This window comes from Leuresthes tenuis, unplaced genomic scaffold (assembly GCF_036924035.1).
Source record: "Leuresthes tenuis unplaced genomic scaffold, fLeuTen1.0.hap1 SCAF_24, whole genome shotgun sequence".
Taxonomy (NCBI): domain Eukaryota; kingdom Metazoa; phylum Chordata; class Actinopteri; order Atheriniformes; family Atherinopsidae; genus Leuresthes; species Leuresthes tenuis.
In genome coordinates, this window is record NW_027325378.1 from 16316027 (window position 1) to 16330379 (window position 14353).

At 40.0% G+C, this 14353-nt stretch overlaps 1 protein-coding gene across 1 annotated transcript in view; it reads left to right on the forward strand.

Annotated features, from left to right (window-relative positions):
- The window catches only part of ofcc1 (orofacial cleft 1 candidate 1), a 71188-nt gene that overhangs the window by 23263 nt on the left and 33572 nt on the right, over window positions 1–14353 (forward strand). Inside the window, exons 15-16 of the mRNA XM_072378776.1 lie at window positions 5194–5285; window positions 7087–7232. Of these exons, the coding sequence (XP_072234877.1) occupies window positions 5194–5285; window positions 7087–7232 (238 nt within the window). The remainder of the gene's footprint in view (window positions 1–5193; window positions 5286–7086; window positions 7233–14353) is intronic.

Genomic DNA, 14353 nt, shown 5'->3' on the forward strand with positions numbered 1-14353 from the left:
CGATACCTTATAGACTATTTCAGATCAATACCACCACAACTTTAACATGTAAACAAACAAGTGCACCAAGCTGGTTACATTGTTACATTGCAATGCATGCTGGTATAAGACACAATAAGAATGTGATAGGTATCAGGTAAGTCCATCAGGTGCATAGATTCCTGCAAGATCACACGACATTTAAAATCACATCAAAATGGGGTTAATGACTTTGTTAATAGCAATAAGGATCCGCGTCCTTATTTTTAAAGCAAGCTGTTCTTGTTTTCAACCTAATTCATCCACCTGGCCATTGCCAGAAATCAAATAGCTGGCTCATTTGGTATTGATTTACAACAAAGACGACTGGCAAGCATCTTTGTTATTAATACATTGCCCTTTTTTCCTTGCCTTTCTTTCCTTCTTTTTTTTGCACGCACAGCTCATCTTTATTTAACAGTCCTCAAAAGTTTCTGGGGTGCTCTGCTTTAAACATCACACAGGCTTTTTAATTACAAATGAGTTGTGACAGGTCTGCTGGGTAGCACCCTGGCCCATTTTAAACGTGATGCCGGCTGACAGCTTGGCAGTGTTCTCCCAGCACTGAAACATGTGGAAGAAATTGGTCTTTTACATTTCACAGCTTGTCGCTTCCTCCGCTGGCTGACCTGTGACCCCCCACAGAGATCCTAACGCCCACAAGGGAAGTGTCCCCAACGAACTGACTGCCTTTCCAGAGAGAGAACGAGAGGGAGATTTATGTTCTGCCACACAAGGCAAAACGCACCAGATCTCCTCCTTGCACAAGACTGCAAGCACTTGCTGACGCAGGGGCAAGGATAACAACACACACACGCATGCACACACACTCTCACATCCTCACAGCCAGGTGAGAAGGTTGCATAGGAAGTGAACCTGATCCGAGAGTAAAATAACGGATCAAAAGGTGTCCTGCACAACACCTCATGTGTGCCTTGCTCTAAGCCGATCTGACGTCTGTGTCTCATTTGCATACAGATCTGTTCATGTTGCATTACCTCTGGAGCGAATTATGGTGTTCAGATGTGGCGATATGTCAAGGCTGAAGGAAGCAATTGGATGGACAACTTTAACCTAGCCAAAAATGGAAATCCAATTCAGCAAGGAAAAGAGGAACAAATTATCCCCCCACCGCCCCTTCCTCAGTCTTTAGTCAAGTCTGAGGGTTTTCAGACGTTTCCTTCCTATTTCATGCCTCCATGTTTCTGATGTGCGCTGTGTGGAGATCACTTTCTCTGAGCTTGTATTGCCTGGATTTTCCTTATTATGCATTTGTCTCTAAGTCAGGACAAGTATATACAGACCTCCTGTGACTGATAGCCACAGAGTGGCGCTTGACAATGAGACTGGAAGTTTGCTTTCCTGAGGACTGGACTTAATGAATCCCCATGGAAAAATCACAATGCTTGCGGAATATCTGTACAGAACAAAACCAGACTTCCTCAACTAAAATATAATATGTCTGACAAGCTTCAATCATAAAATAAAATAATTTCTGTCAGTGCAGCTGCGTGTGAATTCAGATTTTTGAGTTCTGAAAAATTGCTATTAGATGATAATAATCTGATTTACCTCAGATGACTTGTCCAAGTATAATGGAGCGTATTTGGCTTCTGATTATCCAGAGGCACATTAGGTTAATTGACCTTTCACATTAAGTGAACGATCCAGTTACACTGGGTTTGTTTGAACCCAAATGACTAATCAGATCAGCATCTTGTTTTATGATGGCCTTCAGTGGATCACCATGAGCACACTGATGAGTCTGCCATAAATGTATCCCTGTTTAGTTTCTCTTTACTCCGTTTGTTGAATTTCATTTCATTTCTTGAACAAATGCATCTTAACATCCTTACCCTTGAGCACTGACGGGGATTTTGGACGATTCCCCATCTAATATCTTCTTTGGAAAGCTGCCCTATACTTTTTGGAAGTCTTCCCCTCCAGGTCACTCCCACTTATCAGACTTTAAATCTCAGTGTTACATCATATGCTCTAAATCTGTTGTCCTTTGCGCTCTGCCAGTTCAGTTCAACGGTGTCCATATTCCAAATGGATGGATTCAACTTTTGCAGCCTATTTTCAGAAACAGATTTGTAGACTCTTACAGATGGTGTGATACAGTAAACATGTCAGCCCAGCCTCATGGAAAAAATGAATTGTTCATGTAAAAGAAAACTATGTATTTGTGCTAATGACAACAAAATACCATTACTACATTTAAAGTAATGTAGTGTAGTACACTGTCTGGTTTGTGCCTTTAGTCGTGGGGGGGTGGGGGGGTGGGGGACGACTCAGCAGCAAGTAATCCACGAAAAAGATTTTTTATTACAATACATCCTTAAAGGGTGAATTTATTGCAAGTCATGATATTTTCCTAACCTTAACCACCTCATTTTAATATATAATCTTAACCATTTAATTTATAATGTGTAAAACAGCAATGAAACGTTGAGTCAAGCCCAAGGAAATAGCTATTCAGTGTAATCCCCCACCACCAAAAACAAAAACATTTAAAAATCAAGTTACGTTAAGGCGCACTGATCAAAACGGGAGTCCATTTTGACTCCTCAACTTGGCAGTCAGGGATATAATATAATCCTCAACCGTCTCCCACCTAAAAATGCATTTATTCAGCCTAATAAATGTGATGCAATACTCAATAAGTGACACATAGTTTCTCAAAGTCCTGAGACACTGTGTTATTTAGTAGATTTAATTACGTGACTCAGACTTTATGGGACAAACACACCCAAAGGTGACAGGTTTTTTTTGATAAGACGTGCAGCAAACATGATTTGACTTTCATGACCAGTCAGAAGAATAAAACGGCAGACAGATATGAACATATCAGTATTCAGTGAGTGTTTGTTGTTGTCATTGAAATGCAATGGATTAAAAGAAAATACACTCTTGTGTGAAGCAACCGCAAACCCTGACAGTATCATAGCAACCTTAACATGAGATAAAGTCACAGACTCGAGGGTAATCTGTGAGTTGCTGACCTTCGATTCTTCTGCAAATTTCGACCAGTCATATGGCAATTAGGGGCTGAGGTGAGCAAAAACTAGAATATCAGTCTGGTTCCATATCACTGCTAACGTAGTGATGGGGTCTCTACAGTGGTGCAGCCTTCAGGCTTTTGTCTTTACTCGACCTGCTTTTGTGTGTAAACAGGAGAGAAAAGAGGCATGAGGTACACTCATATTTCTATCCTGGGAAGTGTTTGTGCATATATGTAAGAGTGTCTACGCTGATATATTTGCCTCTCAGTGTGTGGGTGCATCAATGCAATGTGTGTACTGAATGAGCATGAGTGCTGGTCTTAACACAGCTCAGAGCGAATGGGGCATAACAAGGAGTTTGTTGTTGGCCTTGGGTGCCCGGAGAGGCTGGAGTTGTGGCAGCTCCAGCACTCTGAGTTCACGGACGTAGCCCTTAGCTGTCAAAGCTGTCGATGCTGCCTCCGCACTGATTTTGGTTCCATAGCGTCTGACCATCAGCATTGTAGGGCCTGGTGTAATGTGTGTGTGTGTGTATGCATAATGTGATTGGTTGAATGGTTTAAGAAAGCATTGTAATCCATAGGGGTTCAAGTCCATGAGTCAACACGGTTGTTGTTGCTAATGGAGGTTGAGATGTTTGTGTGTGTAGGTGCCGTTGTGTGTATGTGTGTGTGTGTGTGTGGGCAAAGCAAAGACATCATGCATTGTATTGCTCTGTCTCAGATTGGAACAATGTTTGCTGTAATAAAACATTAGCTGAATGGATGACTGCTTTAAAAGCTATCCAAAGTTAGACATGCAGAATTCAATGGATTCTCTTAAACACAATCGGGAAATCACGTTGTCTTTATTTCACAAAAGGGATCTCTGACTCACATCTAAATCCATTCCCAGTGCCTTTCAATCGTGTTTCCCTTCTTTAACATTATTTCATGGCACTTTTCTTTTTAATAAACTTGCTAAAAGTGTGCAAAGCTGTCTCTGCCACATTAAGATTTGTTTGCACTGTGTACATAAGACATTTGACTCATCTTAATGCTGACACATAATTAAGTTTGCATGTAGTGTCATGAAAACATTGCAATATAAACAATTTTTTCCTAAGAATAGGAGTTTTATAACCATACTAACTTGCAACTGTAGGTACTCTAAATGTTTAGCAACAAAGTGGTGCTAAATAAAAACTCCATTTGTGTGAAATCTGATTTTAGACTCCCTTAAAATAGCAATGAGCCGACTCTTCTCTCCATTTGCATGTAGTACATTTTGGCTGTCAGAAAGATTTTTTATATGCAGCCTATATTTAAGTTATTATTACTGATATATTTAATCCTGTGGCAAGAGAAAAATTATATCCTTCCAGAGTTTTCCATATGTATTATATAGATGTGATTGGTTCCACGGGGGGAAAAAGTTTCACATAGTGAGATTTTTACATGTATCAAGCTAAGGTTTACTTAATTACAACCTCCAGGCAAAGCAGGAACCCTTTTTTAAATTCTGTGAATGTTAATATGCTAAATAATGCAGATCGTCGACTCTTCAAGCATGAGACACACATCTGGCGGCTTACCATTTAAATTACAGAAAAAAAAGTCAGACAGATAGAGAAAAGGAGAAAATGGAGGATGAAAACCACTTCCAAAGTAATTTACCAAAGACAGAGGAACAGGACAATGTATTGCAAGCAACTTCATTTCTTTTTTTATTTTTCATCATTTCTAATTGTATTCACAAGAGCATCAAGGAAGATTCAGCTCTGACAAGATGACTACAGATGACTCTGTAGCAAGAACTCCATGAGTCAACCCTCCTTCTACTTTCTGTTCATGAAATAACATTGTGCTGCATCCACGAGTCTCAAGATAACGCAACGAAACATCTTTGGTATCTGCTTCTGAGTAACAGCCAAAACAAAAGCGAAACTAAGAGGTGGTTCACTACAAACAGTAGCATAAAAAATATCATGTTATTTTCACGTTGTCCTGTTAAACCAGAAAACCATGTTTTTTGAAGAAAACAAACATGGATATTCTTTATCTAGCTTTATCTATATTGAAAGACCTGGAGATGAAATCACTGATCTTCCAGGTTAAACATTGGTTAAATATAATAGAATAAAATCTATTTTGTACACTTACTCCATATTACTTCTTTTTTTGGGATGCAGGGAAGAATTACTCCTCAGAGATTTGTTCTGGAAACATTGATGAGAAAAGTGATCCATGCAGGGAGAAAGCAGAGGATGGGATTCACAACAAGGTAATGCTGTGATTTAAGGGGAAGTGTTCCACCCTAAAAAAATGAGCACCCTGTCTGCTTTCCCATTCCCTTCCACTTCCTTCCCTTCCCGCCCCTCTCAGCACCTTACACACACCTCCCCGGCTTATTATCTTAGATTTGTCAAAATACATTTCACACTAACAGGTATTTTTCAGCCTTCAAAGCCAGTTTTGATCTGCATGAGAAGCCAAAGCAGCTCAAATTCTGTGAAATCAGCAATGCCAGCCATGCTTCCCTTTTTTTTTTTTTTTTCCCTCTCAAAATCATTTGTAACCCGCCTCTTCCTGTGCTACAGAAGACATAAGCTAAATTAATCAAAGCCTGCATGTTACCTGCTATACTTTGAAGTGGTAATTGCAAAATTACTTGTGTGCTGACCTGGCATTGCAGCCTTCCGGTCCGCCCCTACCATTGTGCTTCCACAGAGGCCTTTTGTTGTTGTGATGGTATTGTTGGGGTAGTTAGAAGCCTATGAGCAACATCAAGCCTCCCTCTCTGACTCTTACATGTCTTCCCCTCCTACCTCTCTTCTCCACCCCTACAATTCTTTATTTTTTGCTAACCTCCTTTCACTGACGTGCAAGATGCTCTTCAGAACACCATTAATCAGTGATGACCTGTTAAATAAATGAGTTTGTTGATATGAGGTTTTATTTCTCTGCAGCCTCTGTAGACCATTTTTTCTTCCCCTTTCTGCCCCATCTTTAAAACCTTGCTAACTCTGTCAAATGTCGTGGTGTGGAACCCAGTTGTCTAATGATTAAGTGGAGTGATCTCCAACCTGCCCCAGCCTGGGAGCACTAGGGATCAGATTTCAGCCCTTCAACCTGCAGTGCAGGCCTAATTAAAATGAATTTTCTCTAGGCGACTACTTTGCCCACAGGGCAGGAATCCAGCTATATACGGAATCTACTCTTAAGGTATTGCATTAAATTTATTGTGGGGAGACACCGGAGAACATTGTGGTTTATATATCTCCTGCATTTTTTTTCTCTCTGCTTTCCTTCTCACTTCTATCCACCTTTTTATTGTGATCATCACTCTGGAATCCCAGCTTGCTTTGGCAAAGATTGCCCTATGAAAACGGATGGAGCTTTTATGGGACTCTGCCCATTTACTACTTCCTGGGCCTAGTTTATCGCAGAGGGAGAGACAGAGAGTGAGGGATGGAGGAGAGAAAAAGATGAAAAAAATGAAAAGGAGAAAGGTAGAATGAGAGAGGGGTAGAAGCAAGAGAGAGGTTGCTTATTCCAACTGTAGATCTCATTAACATACATCAGTGTGTATTTCACAACTTCAAGCAGAAAGGCACTAAGCCCACCCAAGGGCAACACAGGCAGGGCTGACAGGGCCAGGGAAAGCACGCCGTTAACATGTTGGCGGCTTAACAAATAATATCTGCTCCCAAGTACCTTGGTGAAAAATTTAAAACCCCCACTCCTAACTCAATTTCACTGTGTTTATGACGATGACAGTAAACGACTAGTGTGCAAAAAAACAGTGGCAGCTGCTCGGATATCACATATTTAACGCCACCGTCACTGTACGCATGTTTCCCAAATGAACTCAACTTGAAGGATGGCACGCTGTATGCGATTTTGCCGTCATTCTTGTCTCGTGTCAATTGAGGCGCGGGTGAGATATAGGAGAAGCTCCAAAGTACCGAGCATACTGTCACTGTCGCCGTGTGCATCCCCCAAGATAAATTCAGAGGCCTGTTTCCTGCTTTGATTACAAATGACATCCGTATGTGTTCTCCCCCGATTTCTGCTCCTCACAGAAGAAGCCAATCAAGAAGACAAATAGCTGTGGCCCCAGCATGAGCGGCAGAAGTGCACCGCCTCGGCAGGCAGACAAACAGAAAATGCAGCCTTCAATGGAGAACCTCTCCGCAGAGGAGATGGAGGAGTATACATTCTCTCTACAGTAAGTCTCATCCGACACTATCTACCCTAATGCCGGCAAAATTTCAGTGAGGAAAACGTGAAGAAAAGAAAAGAAAAAACTTGGGTGCCTTACTTCTATAGCAACACAGACAGACACTAACAACAAAATGTGCCACTAACACCTCCCGCATATATAGTTACACTCATCTTGGGGAACTGTGTCTAAATCCACATAACTCAACTTTAATCAACATTAACAAGGGAAAGGGAAAGTCATTTTCAGACATTCACAGTTCCTTCTATCCTGTAGAAAAACAAAGAACCCATATAAACTTTGATCAAATATCCACTTCTTTGCGTTTGATTTAATGTGGATTTAAATGTCAGTTATCATTGGGATTTCCCTTTGCAGCTTACAGTTTGAAGACAAAACAATCAATCGGAATGGTTTGCATTAATATTGCATATGAGGACAAACCAAACATTGCCCAGCCTTTAACCATAACACCAGTTTTTCTTCTCTTAGTCTGGAAAAATAATTTTTCCTCTTTATTGTAGCTTAGAGCATTTAATTTTAATGAAAAAAATAAAGGATCTATGAAAAACAGGCAGAGCAGGAAGCATGGAAATTCAAAAACTTTGGTCACATGTATTAAAAGCAACAAGGCGTGGGGCTGTATGCCCATGGAGGTTGAAAACAGGCTGAAAGCAAGATTGCTTATTTCAACAAAAAAATTCACAGGTATTTGTTTTTATTTGAATGTCAACTAAATTAAGAGGGAGGAGATTACCAGACACATAGAGGAGGGTGAACCAGAGAGAGGGAGTCTATGTATGCGCAAGAGAGACAAAAAGCGAGTTCTCCTTGGGGATTTAAAAGTACCCGTGTTTCCTCATTTCTGGGAGTTTGTAATTTATAGCTGCTGGTCACATATTAAACAAGATCACAGACTACTCCCTGACATCTTCTGAACATACTTGGGGAATTCAAATGATTACTGGCATATCCTGCCAACAAATGACGACACAGAGACTGTCTTGGGGGAGAGTGAATACAAAAAGAACACAGAGCCCGGGCAGGCAGCGCACAAAGAAGACACAATTAAATGGTTTTCACGATTATGCATAGTGCCTCGTTTTTACCTCTGAGCAGTACCCTAAGATGACACATCGCTGTCAGTTATAGGCACCTATTGTACAGTACTAAGTTGTAGTTTTGGCTTTTCCCTGATGCCCTGTGGAGGGGCTGCTGCTATTGATTTCATCTTTACAAGCACACACATTACAGTCCCTGTGAGCTAAAGGCTTCTTTTTTTTGCCCTCACCTAATCAGACTTTTAGAGAGATACAGTGTGAGTGTTAGATTTCACAATGAAGTTAAAGACACAGTCTCCAACTCCTCACCCATCTCTCCCTCAGTATTGTTTGGATTGCTATGGGCTTCTCTGCAATACCTGAGGAATCACAGATATCTTAACATCAGGAATTCCATATAGATATTCATTTGTTTTATGATTGTACTTGCTGCCATGGTGTCATCTATTATCTCCATCTCTTCTGTCCTCCTGAGTGGTCAGTTGTGCATCTTTCTGACTGTGTACATATGGATTTGTGCACGAGTATGTGCACACACGTCGGTGTACTCATGTATTTTAAGAGCAAAAAAGATTCATACTGCTGTGATTGAGGGATATTACTGCCATCTATTGAGCCGCAAGAGAGTTAGCTCATTGAGGTTTTTGTAGGGCGTCCAGACACAAATGTGCAAATCAGATGCTCATGCATTATTGAGCGAACACATAGACACAAGAAAATTTGGTTCAGATAACCTGAGAATCAATCAAACAATGTAACACACGGCATTCGTATAAAAGTCAAAGCACTTTGTTCGCCAAGTAAAATAGATGCACAGGAAATAATTGGAATGAAATGCGTTGATGTCTTACAGAGCTCCAAATTATTGTGCCCATAAGCGGATTTACTGAATATGTGTGCTTTGCAGAGACTTCTTTCAAGGTCAAAACAACTTTATTTAAACTGTCCGAAAATATAATATTAGAGATTAAGCAACAAACAGTTGATATGAAGCTGTATATAATATATTTAATATGATATCTAACATATAAAATTCTTTGAATTCTTTTTTTTTTGCATTTTTTCCCCAAATGATGCTCACCTTGTCTCTTTAGATTCAAATCTTCTGTGAGTTTAAGTGTGCTTACATCTTATTCTATATATATAAAGACTGAATAACATTTTCCTTTAAATCAGAATCAGAATTAGCTTATTTCAGCTTATCCGGGGTGAATCATGTACACTTTTAACTTACTGTACTTTAAAATTGCAGATTTAGCATCTCTAAAGCACAATTTTTAGCCTTAAAAGTGGGAAAGAGAACATAAAAACTATAAACCACTGAACACAACTTCAAAGAAAACACAATGTACCTTTTTACTGCAAGTATTGACAGTTCCAAGTCAATTCTGGGTGGATGAAAAGGAGCATGAAAATAAGTCAGGAAGGATCCATTCTCCCTCACTGTTTTTTTTTTCTTTTGGTAGAGACTTACTATGCTGCTGATATCTGTTTGAACATGCATGAAAGACTTCTGCAGAGCTTCCATCTTATTTGATGTCTACAAGTGCAATCTTAACCTCCCTTTTTTGTCAGAGTATAGCACTGAGCATTATCAAAGCACCTAATTCAATACGGTTGTCGTAAATTTGATCAGGCCAATTCAGTGCTTTTGGATTAATAAACATATTCAGAATGCATTAGTTTTACATTTTCGAGACCTTTATTCTAAGAATACTAGGTCCAACTATAAGCTGCTGAGTTTGTGCAATGGGTAATCTATTTTCTGCTGTTTTCTTCAGTTGAACAAAAACTGTTTTATCCTCTGTACTTCATGGCTAATCTTTATATATCAATAGTTATTTTCAGTGAACTTTAGCATTGTATCCCACCAATGTCACCCAACTATTTTTTTTCTACTCTCATTTGAAGAGAAAAAACTGTTTTAATCAAAGTCATTCTCACATAGCAATTAGAACTAATTAGTCCAATTATCAAGATTCTAATTACATTGAAATATACCCCCTAAATCTCATATCAATTATAGTATGTGTGACTTGTCCTGATCTGGAGACATGGAAAGACACACTGAGAAGACAAAGCTGGGTGGAAGGTACAAAAAGAGGAACATCCTCATTCTCCGGAGTACAAAAGACAGCAGATTCCATTTGTTTCAAAAGCTTTTATTATAACACTGTATGGCCAATAGGGGATAAATGTCACCAAACCTTTATTCAACTGCTTCATATTCCGAACAATTTTGTCTCTGAGTATGATGCAATGATTAGTTACATCCTTGTTTTTTTGTCTCAGTTGGATTAGCAGTGAATCACAATGAAAGGAATTTTGGGATTAAGTATTGTGTCTACTTATGAATCACTATGGTCAAGACTCCACTGAGGCCTTAGAGACCTGTGTGGTTGAAGTAAGCAGTATTAAAGTCTGGCTCTACTTTTGGAAATGCATTCACACATATGCCATTATGAAGTAAGCAGCGTGCTCAAACACACACACAAATAAGCACAGACTTACACAATATGTTGCTTTTGTTGTTTGGTATGACACTCTAGGTGCACTGGCAAAATGTACACACGCACACACACACACACACACACCCATGTATAGACTGCTCTTGCTGTGGAGTCACAGGGAACACACTGACCTAATTTCCCCCAGTTAGCTCGCCTCGTTGGGGACCAGCGTTCCTCTCCACTCGTTTCCCCCAACTGAGCCTATCAGAGCACTCCCTCAGAGTGTCTCTGGGTCTCTATCATTCTGTGCCCTCCATCTGTTTGAGTCTGTATCCATGCTCTAATATAAGATTAGCAGTAAAGTGAGCAGTTACTCTGTTCAGAGCTTCACATCTTCTCCAGTCTCTGGTGCTAATTACGCAGCATTGTGTGTATAAACCCTTGATAACCTGTACACTTCTGTGCCAGTAAGTTGCTGAAGAAGAACCAAGAAATCAAGGAAAAAAGTGAGTCAGCCAGCAGTAACATACAGAGAAAGAGAGAAAATCACCTGAAATAACAACTAGTTCCAGGCTGTCAATCTACAGCACACTGCTGCTCCAAATCACTACTCAGTGCAAGGGTCAATCAATTCTGATGTAATGCTGGTAGGAGAGGTGGGTGGAGATGGCAGTCCTGGTCACCCCTGAGTCTCCACTGCTTTCCAGGGCTTTTTTCCTGTGCTCAGGGGGCAGGAATGCATCTGCCTATGTGTATGTACAAGTGCATGTGTGCATATGTGAACGAGAGGCCCCTGGCTAACTCAACCCTGGGTGCATATGTCAGGGTTTTTTGCAGCCAGACGTGCTCTGGGTGACTTCAGATCTCATAGAAACACAGACAAAATCAACGTGCCCCTTGCTTTATGGAAATAAGAACTGTCAGTTGCCTGACAGGCTAACACTGCGATATGATTGGTTAATTTGCAGTGATGTGTGTGTCGATGAGAGCTGAGAACTTGTCTTATTGGTGGTCGGGGTCAAATGAGTGTGTTGTCCACTGACACGTAAGAAAGAGTGGGAGGTGTCAGATAGAAAAAGTGACTTGAGCTGTGTGTAAGAGCATATGAGTGATTGTCTTTGATTTGTGCATGAGGATTGGAGTGTGTGTATGAGAAAAAAAAGAGCAAAGCAAGAAGTGACACTTCACTCACACTCTTCTTATGAGTGTCTGTAATCACTTGTTCCCTTGTATGATATAAACATCTAAAAGAAAAAATGGCAAAAGTCAACAAATAAGATCTCAAGAATTCTAAAGATAGCTAATGCACTGCAGCACAAACATGCACTAATGCATTGGGCCTTGTGCAAATAAATTTGAACTTTTAGGAAAACAGCCCTGACAGGCAACTTTGATGCTATAATTGACGAGTTCTAGATGTCGATCTAATCAGAATTTGTTGTACTATGCATCACTTGTGTATATATATGAGTATGTTATCAGATTCCATTATAGCCCTGTAAGTTTGAAGTGACAGCATTTCTTATTGGGAACTGCAGACTTGGAATTTTTTTTAGAGACACACTGACACACTTGTGAAATCACTCACCCAGCTTGCCCACTAACCTGTTGACCATTTTCCCCAGCTTCAGCTAATTCATATTGAAACTCAGGTTCGATCCTTTTAATTGAAGCTGTAAGACTGCACCTTCGCCAGCAACTTTGTCAGTGTTTTCTAATCAATGAGAAACTATTATATTACTGAACAATGACAATGACACTAACAAAACTTGCAGGAATTGTTATTACCATCAATTTATCTATAATGTTTGTCCTATGAAGAGATAGCAGTGTCACAGTCCATGATTAGTAATTGTGAGATGGCAGCAGATCTCTAGCATGATGCTTTGGGTATGAGCGATCGACGTAGTGAAAAATAGGGAAATTGAACATGTTGAATGTCCATGTCATAATGTAGCAAAAATTGAAAACTGACGTCATGTCTCACATAGTGAGACTTCTGCAGCAGTTTTTAGGAAGGGAAACGAGTGATGGAAACTTAGTCACTGTATGATGTTTAAGCCTTTGTTGTTTTCTACATTTTCTAACGTGGACTAACATAGTTCTTACACATTCTGGCATGAGATTTGGTTGTAATAGTACAATTGTGTTAACACAGTTATTAGAATAGAAGAGAAGATTGCTGTGAGAGTTACAGATGCCCTGTCCACCCTGGCATTACAGACCATGTCCTGGCATAGAAAATGTTTTCACATTTGCTGTTTTTTTTTTTAATGATCTTTGTCCAACTCTCCACGCCTACTGCATACACATACAGTTGTAGCCCATCTCTGTAGCCCATAATTATTTCCTTTCTCCCTCTCACTCCCTTAGTTAATTCCATCTTTATCTCACTTTCTCTGCCTCTAATTTTCTCCATCTTTCTGTCTCCATCCTGTCACTATCTCTCTGGTGACAATGTCCTGCAGTTATGAGGCAAGGTCAGAGAAGTGAAATCCATTTAAATACTGATGCAACTCTCTTGAGGCTCATACTCAGCCTGCGCAGCACCCCTCCCTGTACGCCTCACCCAAATTGACGAATGGGTAGATCACTGTAGAACACCCATTGTTTGTCCTGCCTTAATCATTTATTGTATTACACATCTACTGGCATCGGTTTGTGTTTTTTCTCAGTTCTCCCCAAAAAAAGGTTTATAGAGAGAAAAACAACCTGTTCCTCATTTTTAGGAACTATGTTGGTAATTGTAGTAGCTGTTCGTGTAATGAGTGCTTGGGAAGTCCCAGTGTGTTTGTTGATCCCAGGTGCATCTGCATTTGAAATGTTTCCACCCTCGTTTATGGCACACCAAGAGACCTGCCATTTCCATGGTTTAATTCCCTCTCATGCTAAGTCAGGAGCTCAATAAAAATGCCACATGTTGCTCGACAATGAAACAGCTACCTTATGTACGGATCTAAACTATTCCAAGGTGTGAGAGGGGGCCAAAACATGTTTTAGTAGGAGTCAGAACACATAACATCTACCCATCATTGGCCTTTGCCCATTACCCTCAGATTGTCTAATGCACACTCAATGAGAGGCTTTTTACTGGTTCAATGTATATTCCAGGTGTTTTGTTTTTTGCAGCCTCTGAATATGCTTTGTTTCATATCATTCTGATAACCTGGTGGTGCATCGCTTTATAGTTTTCATGACAAAAAGAAAAGCCCATCTATTTTTTTACAACACACCAAGTACCTGCCAATGGGTTCCTGCTTTTTCAGTTCAACTCATTTATGTGTATTTTTTTTAAAACTTCAATTTACTTTTATGAAGACACAATCATTGTCGTATGTAGCTGACAGAAGAAAGGGATTCATTTGCTGAACCTGAAACAGACTGCTTCCTAAGAAAACAACATTTGAGAAGCCAGTCCTTCAGTTTGGTGCAGGACACATTAATACTCACTCATCCAAAACAGTGTGGTCACATGTATCCCAGAATAGAATCTGGGCAACTGGATATCAATGCATCCTCAATTCATCTTGCATGCATTCACACCTTCACTATCCAACCAAGAGGCGTGTTTATGATATGTTGTCCTTCCTGCAGCTAACAACAGTTTTAGGGCCCT